Source organism: Onychostruthus taczanowskii, unplaced genomic scaffold (genome assembly GCF_017590055.1).
Source record: "Onychostruthus taczanowskii isolate IOZ18803 unplaced genomic scaffold, ASM1759005v1 scaffold177, whole genome shotgun sequence".
In the NCBI taxonomy this organism is placed as follows: Eukaryota; Metazoa; Chordata; class Aves; order Passeriformes; family Passeridae; genus Onychostruthus; species Onychostruthus taczanowskii.
Window position 1 is genome coordinate 231,081 of NW_024498984.1, and position 13,092 is coordinate 244,172.

Below are 13,092 nucleotides of genomic sequence, written 5' to 3' on the forward strand. Positions count from 1 at the left end.
ATTTTAAAATAACATGGATGTTCATAAATACAAGGCAAAAGATAAATACTCTGCCCGTTTCAGCTTTCATTTGAGCGTGACAGGAAATGTGTTGGGAGAATATCAATTTTACAAATAGAAACAGAGGGATTAAGCTTAAGAATGCTATTACTTTGTGAAAGTACAAAGAAAATTAAGAAAAAAAAAAGGCAAAATTAGGCAGGTCAAAGCAAAGTTTGCTGATGAAGATGGTGCCTTGCTGGCTAATGATTGATAACAGCAGCAATTACTGACAGTTCTAAAAAATTTCATTCCATTTTAGTTCCCAATGTGTCAGACTCAGGAAAATTAAATCACATCAGAAGCCACAGACTTATTACTGAAAGGTCAACTTTTATGAAACTTTTCCTCAAAAGTTTTAGTGAAGAGATTAAATAAGCCTACTCCATTAACTTGAGTCAGACGAGTTTTAGGGGAACATCAGACAAAAATGAGCTAAGAACTATTGTACTTAGAGACACTAAGAGACATAAGGCTTTGCCTCTATTTCCAAAGATCTCCTGGAAATCAAAATGTAAATGGCCTTGAATATTCATATAATTCAAGACTTTTGTCAAAACACGCAGACGTGCTTTAAACTGAAAAATGAAGTAGCATCATTTGCCTTAATTCATGTAGGAATGGTTCAGGAAAGCCAGCGTTACCCCTCCTATGAAATGTCACACTGACTCCTCTAATGCACCTTTGGAACAGATGGGACAGGGGATGAGCGAATTCAGAGCCAGAATCAGCCCACTGTGCTAGCAAATCTTGATACTGTAGCTTCTGCAGTAATCACAGGAGAGCATGGAGGAAAATATGATCACTGACTCCCTGTGCACCTGACTGGTTTTAAAAGCCCAGCCAAAAAGTGCTGTCTGTTTTATACTAGCTCATTTCTTGGCCCATGCACAGTTTAAAAGTGTGAAGTCCAGACTATGTCTCTGAGAAGCTGTATATGATTGTGCTGGAGAACAGTGAAAAAAATGAGGTTTCATCCAAAAAAAAAAAAAAAAAAAAAAAAAAGACTAGACTTAAAGGCCTAGCTTGGGGAAAAAAACACCAGGAGTTCTTGAAAAATAGACGTACTAACGTACTTGTAGTACCACAGTTTGTTTATCAGATTATACAAATATCACTTTCTCACCTTTATAATACATTAGGCTATCAACAAGTACCTATCTGTTCATCTTTTATGTTCAAAGATAAGGATAAGCCCAGTAATCTCAAGCATTTGACAACTACACCAATACCAGTTATTTTAGCAGACTGACTTACCTGAAGATACAACTCAAAGGAAACCATCCAAAAGTATAGGATAAATAACAAATTCAGCAACCAGGAAAAGTCTTCAACAATTAACACAGTAAGACTTGAGGATTTCAGAATTTCAGAAATTAACCAATTAGTAACTGTCATGGTACATTTTTGCCTCTTTTCACATTTGAACTGGTGTGGAGCAGTTGAATTTTTAGAATGAGAGAAACAAAAAATGACAAATGAGACTCTTCCTCATATATTATGCAATTGAAAGGATATCCAAGAGGGAATAGTTAGAAAGCCCAATTAATTTGTCTTCTACTAAGCAATACCATTTACAATTCATGAAAAGAACTGTATTATGGACAGCAGCAGTGATCTCAAGAAAAGAGATTTGACTCTTTTAGAGATACATAGCTCCTGTAATGTATTCAGCCAACTGACAACAACAGAGAATTAAGATTTTGAGAGGCAGCCATTGAAAAAACGTTCAAATGGCAAATTGGCTCTACAGATACTACAGAATTATGTGCTGGCCTCTTTGTGTTACACTTTGGCTTTCCTACCTGAAGTCAGAGGTAAACAGCAAAAAAAGAAAATTTATTGATGGCACTGGTAGGCCTCTTTGAAAGGAGATTAATCACCTTGCATTTTGAGGGCTTTTAGGTATTCCCCTGAAATTTTAAATTAACATTTTAATTTAATATTATATTTTTCCTTATTTATTGCTTCTATTCTTTCTCACTTCGTCCCTCACAGGCTCTGCTGTTTTCTGTTTAGAATCTGTACATAAATTATTAGGTTATATTGACTTCATCCTACTATTCATACTTCTGATCTTAAAATACTGATTTTTAGATTTTTTTTTTTTTTTAATTTGCCACCTTACTTTTTGCTCAATGCTTCCAATTCTGTTTGATGTGGCTGCGGGTGCCTGTGTGTTTAATGGCTCCTGCTGCTCCTGGATGCTCATCATGTTTGCAGAGCTCACAAAACTGATTTGTATGCCCAGGCTGTACAGGCCAGTTGGGGCAGCCCTGACAACACTGCCTAAGGGTCCCCCTGGGTGGAGAAATAAGTGCTGCATTACTCAGACAGGATCTGGGATAGATTTCAGCTACAGCTAGGGACTGAGGAAAGGCTGGAAACCATACAGGCACTGTACCTCACACAGCTGCATAGAGAAATTGCGAAAATGAGAAGGAAACTGAAGGGCTGCAGCAACCAAGAGCTTCGCTCCTCGGTTTTGTCAGAACAAGAAGCAAGAGTAGTACTGGATCAAGGCTGACATCATCCATCATCATAACTAATTTACCTCCCATGCTGCCTTCCAGCATATATCAGCATTTTGACATCCACTGGGGTACAGGCCAGCACAGGCCAGACAACAGCTCCTTGAAGCATGCAGCTCTGCTAGGAGATGGTATCAGCCAGTGCACAGCCCCAAGACTCTGGGAAAACATGTGTTTGGGTAGGCTAGGTTATTGCAGAAACACCTTAGTCACCTTCCTTTTCTCTATGACCATCCCCAAGACTCTGGGAAAACTTGTGTGTTTGGGTAGGCTAGGTTATTGCAGAAACACCTTAGTCACCTTCCTTTTCTCTATGACCATCCCCAAGACTCTGGGAAAACTTGTGTGTTTGGGTAGGCTAGGTTATTGCAGAAACACCTTAGTCACCTTCCTTTTCCCTATGATGATCCAACAGGCTTCCCTGAGACAGACAGCCCTACACACCTTCATCTTGCTTGCTCTTAGAAATGCTATTTTTCTCCTTGTCTCTAATCACCATAGAAAATTGCACTTTTTTTTTTCCCTGGCCCATCTATCTTCACTAATTTCTGATTAGAAGTGCTACCTGAAAATCTATGACTAGTCCACCACAGATAGAGGCCTTTGCAGCTTCACGTCTCTGCTTTTGCAGGGGACGAGGAGAATGGGAGTGATGGCAAAAACGGCCAAATTTGGAAGCTGCATGAAGTTTTAAAGGATGAAAACCTTCAGCCAAGGCATCGGAGCCTAAGTGCAGAGTCTACTCAAGAAAATCAGCTGAGAAGAGATATGTAGCTTGATAATTTGATATCCAAGAAGCCAACATGGAAAGGATCCTTCTTTTATGTTGCTTATAAGAGTGCTATATATGTGTACTGCAATGAATGGAAGCTTTGGAAACCAAATATTGGTCTATCAAATATACAGAATTTAACAAACATTTATAACAGCAAATATGAAATATGTTCTTAAAGCTCACATTATAACTATTGCTATAACTATCTTCTCTGCATGGAGGATGTTAAGAACAGCAGAGAAGAACAGGATCACTGAATACTGTAATTATGAATAGACAATCACTCATGCAATTATTTCTGTTATTATCACCAGCCTGCCAGCTACATAAGTTGTGCTTGAATATTGCAAAAAGTAATTTGCTAATATGCATACTGAGAAGTTTACCTTTTTCTAGAATTTTTTACCAAAAAGATGATATCTCTTGTTATCATTTAATACACTTTGTAATAAAATATGTAAGTAAGGACAGTTTAAAATGGGCATTTATGAGAGATGTACAAGTCATTAAAAGCTGCGTACAAGAAATTGTGGGTAAAAAAATTTGCTTGTGATGACAGAATTTCATGCGTATCTCTTATGTGACTGTAGGTTTTTCATTCTCTTGTACTTTTATGGAATCTTTATCATTCAGTTCTGTTTTACTGTCTGAGGTATTAATGCACACTGAACTAAACTGATTTTGTTAATATTTTTGCTAGAGCTACTGACCTCCCTGCCTCATTTCAATGCTCTTTCACACGTCAGACTCAGTGACTCATTTTATAATCCTCTGTGTTAAAAATACTGTAATTTGACGTTATTCAAACAAGTTATTACGTTGGGATGACCAACAGACAGCAGATAAAAAAGCAAAAAGAAGCATTAGGAGCCAGCACCCCTATCGTCGCAGGAGACAAGACTATCACCACCAGAGGGCACTGAACCCTGAGAAGCCAAATTGACAGGGACAGGACAAGCCAAAATACTCACGATTTCACCAGAACGACACAGGAATTTAGTAAGATGATGCAATTTCTTTTCTTAACATTGCAATTTAAGAGCCAGAACTGACGGAGTGGCCTTCTCCCAACACCACCCTGTTCGGTAATCTGTTCTGTGAGTGTACCTACATCAGCGCACAACCCGTCACAATTAAACACCGAACTTCACTTACGTTGTTTAGGAGCAGTCTAGCAAAACCTATGGAACTATGTCCATGTGACATAGAGTGAAGTATCAAGCCTCACATTTTGTTACTGAGAAGATTTTGTACATATTCAACCATCCTTAAGAATCTCTATACCAGCAAGAAAGAGATCCGTTCTCTCAACTTCCCAAAACACATCAAAGCAATTTTTTCTTGTAGGGTTGGGGGATTTTTGTTTGTTTTGTTTTTTTTTGGTTTTTTTTTTTGTTGTTGTTTTGTTTGGTTTATTGCTTGTTTGTTTGGGGTTTGTTTCTTCGGGGGTTTTGGGGTTTTGTTTGTTTTTGTTTGTTTTGTTATGTTTTGGGGGTTCTTTTGGGTTTTGGGTGGGTTGGTTTATTTTTGGTTTTTGGGGTTTGGTTTTTTGGGAGAGTTGTGGGGTTTTTTTGGAGGGTTGTTTACTTTTGGTTTTGGTTTTAGGTTTTTTTGTTGTTGTTGGGGGATTTTTTTGAGCGGCGTGGGGGGGTTTCAGGATGATGGCGGTTTGGGGGCGTGGAGGGTGAGATGGTTTCTTTGAACTGTGACAAATAGGTGTGATTCGTGCTGATAAAATTGAAACAGTAATCAATGTGGATATAGTAATCAATATTTGGAGATAACAAAATGGTTAAAAAGGTAAAAAGCTAGGAAAGCGGAGGGGAAGGGTCCGCCCCCCCTTCATCTTCAGCAGATGTTCGAGGCAGGAAAAGGAGTCAGATAAAGCTTGCTAAAATTAACTGAAAGAGGGAAAACTTGGGTGGAAATCAGAAATATGTTAATTTACGCTATCGCTTTAAGAAGGCTTTGATGGCAGCTGTAAACCGGGCAATCCACTTAAGGGAGTATAACTGCGAGGTTACAGAACTAAAACGTCTGCCTGCTCCCGAAAGGGGACCCAGGCTGCCGTGAAGGCCTCCTGCTCCGCAGCCGCCCCTCCGAGGCGCCGCTGCCGCCGCTCAGCCCCCGCTCCTCCCGCGGGCGGCCCGGCCCGGCCCGGCGGGACCGCGCCCGTGCGCTTTCCTTCCCCGCGGCCACCGCAAACCGAGCGCTTGCTTTTACTTCTGCTATTGTCAACGTGTAGTAACTCTGGCCAAGAAAAACACTGTAAAGTCATCTGTTTGTTTAGACACTCTAAGTGTTTATGGCTGTCTGCGCTGCATTCTGCAATTTCAGCTGACTGAAAAGTGATGACGTAGAAAAAATGCGGTGACTAATGATGAACTTTTTGCATACTTTGTAAAGTTTTTACTTCCTTTGAGAAGCGTTGGCACTCTGCCGCGTCTCACCACAGCTCCGTGACACTCCCTTTCCGTTTCCTGACGGATTTAGGGCTGTGCGGTAGCAGGCACAAAGAATCAGCTGTCTCTCCATACACAAATTCACATGCCCATCAGCAAGCCTTGCTATGTTTCTGAGCCTCTGACCACGGTGTTCAAGCACCTGGGTTTCCCTGAGGAGCTGCGTGTAATGGGAAACGAGTCAGATCTCGGTAATGTGCAGGAAGAGTTTGCAGAGCACAGACTGAAACACTGACAAGCTGCGAATTCCCTTGGGCTTTCCCTTTCGACAAATTACACTCTTTCCTTTGCAGTGGCAAGCTCCAAGGGAGCACAGGGTACCTCACCCATCCCTGCCTCCTGCCTAGCTGGCTGCTCTCTCTCCACACCGACAGCAGCCCTGGCTGGTGTGGCAGCCTGACACCAGGAGAGGCTGATCTGATCCCCTGCACTCACAGCAGCTGGCCTGTGACCTCCCACTCTTCAGACGTGTTCAAACTTTAACAGATGTTATTGCCTAGGTGTGTTGGTTTGCACAGCCTGGCTTTTGGTAGCATGGGGGGTTACAGAGGTGGCTCCTGTGAGAAGCTCCTCGAAGCTTCCACCTTGTCCAGCAGAGCCAGTGGCTGATGGCTCTGAAGATGGACATGCTGCTGGCCAAGACTGGGAAAATTGGAGAGGCTGGTAACATCTCTGTGATGACATATTTAAGAAGCAAATCACAACAAAGTGGGGCATGGACAGTGTTTTTCTAGCCAGAGAAGTAGGTGAGAACATGTGAGGGAAACAACGTGGAGACACCAAGGTCAGTGGAGAAGGAGGCAGAGGAGATGCTGCAGGTGCCAGAGCTGAGATTCCTCTGCAGCCGTGGTGAGACCATGGTGAAGCAGCTGTGTCCCTGCAGCCCCTGGGGATCCAGGGGGATGCAGAGATCCACCCCCAGCCCCTGGGGATCCAGGGGGATGCAGAGATGCACCCCCAGCCCCTGGGGATCCAGGGGGATGCAGAGATCCACCCACAGCCCCTGGGGATCCAGGGGGATGCAGAGATCCACCCACAGCCCCTGGGGGAGGTGCCCATGCCAGAGCTGGTGGATGCCTGGAGGAGGCTGTGATCCAGTGGGAGACCCAGTGGAGAGAGGGGGCCCTGCTTCCAGGCTGGAGCAGCCTGTCCTTGGAGGGCTGCACCCCGTGGAAGAGTGACCCATGTCACAGACTGTGTGCCCGTGGGGGGAATTCAGGTTATAGCACGTGCGGCAGGCCTGCTGCTTGTGAGAGCATTGGAGAAGGTCGCAGAGAACTGCCTCCTGTGGGAATGACCCCACGGCCTCACAGGGAAAGGACTCCTCTCCCTGAGCACTGGAAGAAAACCTCGGAGGTGAACAGCCAAAACCCCCATGCCCTGCCTCCCTGCACTGTGGCTGGAAGGAGGCAGGCGCTGGGGGGGAAGAAAAGGTGTTTTAAGGGCTTCTTTTACTTCTCATTATCCTCCTCTGTTTTGTTAATAATAAATGCACTTTGTAACTCTAAGTTGAGGCTGTTTTGTCCTTGGAGTATTTTCTTCTGGTCCTTATCTCAACTCATGAAGCCTTCATTAATTTTTTTCTCTCCTCTGGCCAGCTATGGCAGGGGTGGACAAGCGGGCAACTTTTGTGGGTGCCTGGCATTTGGCCAGCATCAAACCATGAGAGTTTCTTGGTGGAGAACATGGGCATCCATTCTGCTACCTCTCACAAAAAAAACTCAGATTATATTTTCACAGATGCTTCAGCGCCAAAAGTTTTAGATAATCCTCTAAGTAGAATTTTTAAAGTTGTCATCTCAGGTTGTATTTTAGGATTTCTTTTGAACAGGTTTGGGCTATCTACCTGAGACAACAATAGGCACTGAGATATCTTTCAAATCTTGTCCTCCAATCCACCAATTTTGTGTTTAATTTTTAATTTTTTTTTTAAATGTGAAGGCCTAAGGCATGGTTTGGAAAAGGCCAATCAATGGAAGGGAAGACTTATAAGAGATACAAACTACCTGTTCTCCTTTAGCACAAACAAAGGATTACCCTTTGCCACTGAATATACTAAGTATATTCACTGCCAGCAATTTTGGCAAGGCTTGCTACTTTTACCCACAGCTTTCTACTTATTTTATTGTTTTTTGGTTTATGTTTGGTTTATGTATTAGAAATAGTGTTTGAACTCCAAAAGCAGAAATATTATGGTGCATCTGGTTGCTGTATTAATATTCTAGGAATAAAATTGTGTGGTTCACCATCTCTTCCTTTATTTTGGCCTTACCTGTTGCTTGGAGTGATTTGTAGAACTGAAAGCCCCCCAAAACCACAAACTAATAACAAGATTATTTGGTTTAATAGGTCGACATAAGTCATGCATCACTTTATCAGCATTCCTTATTCAGAGTGAAACTGGAAGGTGGGAGGGAAAAAAGGTGTGTGACCTTGGAAGAAAGTGTGGTCCTAGATCACTTGGGCAAACTGTGGAACCACTGAGTCAGACAATGGCTGGTTCAACTCTGAATATGCAAGAAAATTCAACACTGGACATTGCATAGATCTCCTGTGCACATCCACAGATTCCTCGTCCTGGAGGAGCATCCTTCTGTCCCACCCCTACCACAGGCCACTGTGTAATTTGTATAAAGTCAGTGCTCAACACACTATCAGCCTGTGCAATTACAAGGGTCATTAAAATCTTCTTTGGCATTCTGGCTGAGGCACTTACACAGTTTTAGGTATGGTTGGGTTTGCTGCTGGGTGGAGCTGGGAACATCGAGCGTGCAATTAGGAGGAAAACTGAGCAATGACCATGGCAGTTCTTGCTGTTTCTGGCTCTTGTTGAATAGCAACTCTAATTGCATCTTCTGTGGGCATAAACGCATTTATCCAAGATATGTAGTGCTAGGAGGAAATTAAAGGCTTGGAAGTACAGCCCTTAAACAGAGCCTAGTGATCTGGTGCACCGTATGCAGTCACAAGATGTTTCAGGGCACCCTTTGGTGCACCAAGCCCATCCTCTTTGTTCCCACCGTCCCACACTGGGACATTAAAACCCCGACTAAACATCTTAGGCTTTGGAGAGCAGCCAGACACAAGATTTTTACGTCTTGCTCCTGACTAAAAATACACTCCTTGAAGCAGTTATTTTGCACAAATAAAGGCTTAGTACAGAACATAGATCTGAAAACAAGCCCAGCAACTCAACTGACTGACTTAATTAACTTTTTATTAAGGATTCCATTAATTCTTATTGGTCATGAATGTGCTGTTGTGTCACAGCTGCCTAAGTAACAAAACTCTGTGTCAGTTTGGTATGTAATATGGTTACTCAGGTAATAGAAAATGAATATACAAAAAAGTTCATTTGAAACAAGGCCTGAGCTTATATTAATGAACAAAAAAAAATGTATTAAGTACATATACTGAACAAAGACTGTTGGAAACTGTCTCAGATGACTGAAGGAAGCAGTAAGAAGCTAGGGCTGTTAGCGTGGCAATGGTAGCAGCTCCAGGAGCAGGGACAGCAGCTGTCAGCAGAGCCCCGCGAGTTAAGAGTTAAGTTTCTTCATAGCAGCTTTTACGGGTCTAAGTTTTGGGTTTGTGATAAGAACAGTGTTGATAACAGAGGGCTGGTTTAGATATGGCTGAGCAAGAAACGCTTGCGCCGCGTCCAGGTGCGTTCTGCTCCTGTGGGCGCACAAGCAGCTTGGGAGGGGACACAGCCGGGACAGCTGAACCCATAACACACATATCATGGACGCCGCTCCCAGGCACACTGCCTAATTTTAGGGGCTGTCCCATACCGGCCAGCACAGCGCTGGCCCTGCCGCCGTTCCGCCCGGGGGCACGGCCGCGCTCGGCGGGGCTCCCGCCGCGGAGCCGCCCCGCCCCGCCCCGCTCCGCCCCGCGGGCAGTGCGCATGCAGGAGGCGGCCCCGCGCCCTGAGTCACCGCTCCGCTCCTCGGCCGCTCCCCAGCCGCAGCAGCGGAAAGGCGGCCACCATGAACCGCTTGGGGAAGAAAGCGAATGAGACCCTCATCGAGATGGCTCTGTCGGCGGACGGTAGGAGAGGGCGGGGAGGGGGGGATCGTGGTTCTGCTCCGCCCTTGCCCCCCGGGGGATGGGGAGCGGAGGCGAGCGTAGTGTGGGGGGTCTGGGGGGCTCTGCTTCCTCCCCAGGGTCTGCAGGCCGGCGTCTGTGAGGTGCGGCTGATCCCGGGTGAATCCTGGCCTCTCTCCCATCGAGCTTTTAATCCTTGGGCTTTCACTTGAGTAGAACAAAACCACTTTTCCATGAGCACGATCCAGCTATGATTCGATCTTTATGATCCTCAAATAAAATCTTGAAAATGAAGGTTCTCGTATCAGCACCCTGCCAAGAACAAAAACTAGAGAATCCGCTTGATTTTTATCTCAAAAGACACAGCAGATAGAAAGGTCCCTCTGCCGGACAGCAAACTTTCAGCCTCCCCCGAAGCAGCAGCGGGATGGGGCGCTGGCTGCCGGGAGTGAGGTTGCCCTTACCAGGAGGCTCCGAGCAGACCGGGGCCCCTCGCTTCGGAAGGTGCGAGCAGCCTTCCCCCCCTTCACCCCATCCCAGATGCGCTGGCACCGCTCAGCTTCGGATGGACTCTGCGGCAGGGGATGTGCAGCCGGTGGATTTGTGTCAGGGCCTTGCTTTTTTCCTGTAGCCGTGTTACAATTTCCACTTCATGTCAGTAAGGTATGTCATTGCTTAAAATAAATGTGGTCATATTAGGGTTTTGTGAAATAACATGATGCAAGTGTATGTTTATCAGCACCTCACCTGGCAACGTGAATCAACAGTCAGAAGTAAGAGCATGTTGATGTTTTCAGAATGAGGCTGTATAGGGTCCTTTTTAAAAAAGGAAAATACTGACCTAGAAAAATTTCTTTTTTAGGAATAATGCTTTGCCATTAGTCCTAGAGGTGAAAATCTTAAAGTAGGAAAGAGCCACTAAGTCCCTGTGTTGGCTTCTTGAGTTATCTGTTCTCCTTCACAACTTGACTGCACTGTCTCTTTTAGAAAAACATATATAGTACCCTTTTAAACACCTCGAGCCCTAGCAGCAAATCATGATTTTCAAAATATTTGAAAATATTTGGCAGTCTCGTTTCAGAGAGGTGTGATGGCAATATTGACGGTGAAATTATCCAAAAGAAGCTCTTCATAGTGACAGCAAGGAGGGATATGGGGCTGTGGGGAGGCAGGCGTCCGCAGCAAGTGTCAGACGGAGGTTTGCCCTCTCTGGAAAGGCCTGATGGAGCTGGCAAGCTTCTTAGGAACCCGAGCAGATGGATATTACTGCCTCTTGGCCAGCGATCCTGTTCCAAAGGGGATGTGAGAGACCTGAGTCATTGCCCATCCCACTGCCTGGGAGCGATGAAAAGTGCTAGGACTGAGCTGCCCTCTCCGTGGCTTATTCTTCTGAAGTACCTTGGGACTAAAAAATATTTACAGAACACACAAAATATTCCTATTTAGGGAATGATACTGTGAAGGCAGATTTGTAAACTTCATTCCACATTATTCAGTTTTCCCATGAGCCTTGTGGGGTTTTATAGTCATAAATAGTGAATATAAGGAGATTTGAGGGGTTTCAGTGTTCAAGGATGGTTAAGAAGGGTTTGCCATGTAGTAGTGCATAACTCTCCATACAAAATCATATTCTAATGCAGTTCAATTTTAATTAACCACTTTTCTTAAACAGAAACAAATTGAATATGGGGTGAAGTAAGTAGTAGGCTTTTTAAATGTTATGTTAACTTGTTGCCCAAAAGTCTCTCAAGGTTAAAAAGCCCCCAGAAAATTCCTTAAATTATTGTTTAGAAAAGTTAACAGTATACATATACTGCCAGCAGGACTTCTTATAGATCTAAACATATGCTTTGTGCCTTTTAGGAAAAACCACTTAAGGGTCTAGTTGTCTGATGTGTGCAGGCAGGGCCAATAAGGCAGGAGAGAAAACATCTGCTACTTATTTTCTTTAAAGATGTGTTTGTATTTGGATAGTATGTGTGTATTTAATTCTGGTTTACTACTGCTTTTCATTAAACTTGAATGCTGGGGAACAGGTTATGGAGTGCAAAACTGTCTGCCAGTACAGAAAGTTTACCTTACCTGTTTAGAGCCTGTGTGCCAAAACTTTTACCTTGAAGGAAGCTTCCTGGCTTCCTGCTAAATTACATATGTGTGAGGTAAAAAATTCCAGTTTTGTGTGTCTGATTTTGCTTTCTGTTGGAAGGTGTGTGTCATTTACCCCAAATATGAAAGCCTAAGAAAATTGAACTTAAAAAATTGGAATGTAAATATCAGAGGAAGAAGACTGCAGTATGTTGCTAGGATTATTTATGTCTACATTCACTTTTAGTAGCTTTTTTTTCCCCAGCATGTTAATGCTGCAGTTAATGCTGTGTTGTGGGATATATCCCAAGCCTGCCAGTTTTCTGGAAGCTTGGTGGTGGCTCCATGCCATGATTTGAAGTATGCTGCCTTTATACGCATGGCTCCTCTTCCAGAACTTCCAGGAGCCTGGTTTGTGCTCAGAACGCTCAGAGTGATCTTAATTCAAATGCTTACTTAGGTTGGTCATCATCTTGCTTGTTTCCCTGTGAGAAACGTGAAAAAACACCGGTGAAAGCCAGTGGTGCTTGTGCCACAACAGTGCTTGTGCCAGTGTGTTGGCATCTTGCAATACCTCAGCAGTCAGGACCGAATCCTGCTGTTATTTAATAAAATGATACTGAACTTTTTTGATGAGAATTCATATCAGTAACATAAAATACAGGCCTTCGTTCAAAACTACATCTGTCTCTAATTGCTGTCACAGTGTATGTAGTAATTTCTGATCTATTTGTGGAAACGTTGAATGGGATATCATGTTCCCACAGGCCTAAACCAAAGGGTTTGTTAAGAGGAAAGCTGTTTGATAGTTTATTCCTAGGTAATGAAATAAAAGCTCCAAGAAATTTAGACATAGTTCATAGTATAAAAGGCAGGGGAGAAAATACTCTGTTAGCCCAAGCAATGTCTGGTTTCTGAGTGGAATTTCTTTACTGGCTGCCATGCGTCACTGCAGGGGCACAGTGTAAATACAGCTTGGTTATTGGAAGTTAAACCTCTTTGTAACAGAAAACCCCTGTTTGTAGTAGGAAAACCTGCTTTTGAGAAGTCATCCCAACAACTTGTATCATGTCACTGTATAGCTCTGGCGCTTTTAATGCAAATATGAAAACGTCAAGCCCATTCCACTGCAGCTGTTAAATACAGATTT

General features: G+C 43.7%; 1 protein-coding gene across 8 annotated transcripts in view; it reads left to right on the forward strand.

Moving 5' to 3' along the window:
• The first annotated feature begins 9,730 nt into the window (after positions 1-9,730).
• ANO5 (anoctamin 5) overlaps positions 9,731-13,092 on the forward strand; it is a 57,896-nt gene continuing 54,534 nt past the window's right edge. For 4 of the 8 annotated variants that reach the window (XM_041400270.1, XM_041400271.1, XM_041400273.1 and 1 more), the window contains exon 1: positions 9,731-9,860. In XM_041400270.1, coding sequence (XP_041256204.1) covers positions 9,800-9,860 — 61 coding nt within the window. In that variant the 5' untranslated portion in view covers positions 9,731-9,799. The remainder of the gene's footprint in view (positions 9,861-13,092) is intronic. The other 4 variants (XM_041400274.1, XM_041400275.1, XM_041400276.1 and 1 more) reach the window with 1 other exon arrangement.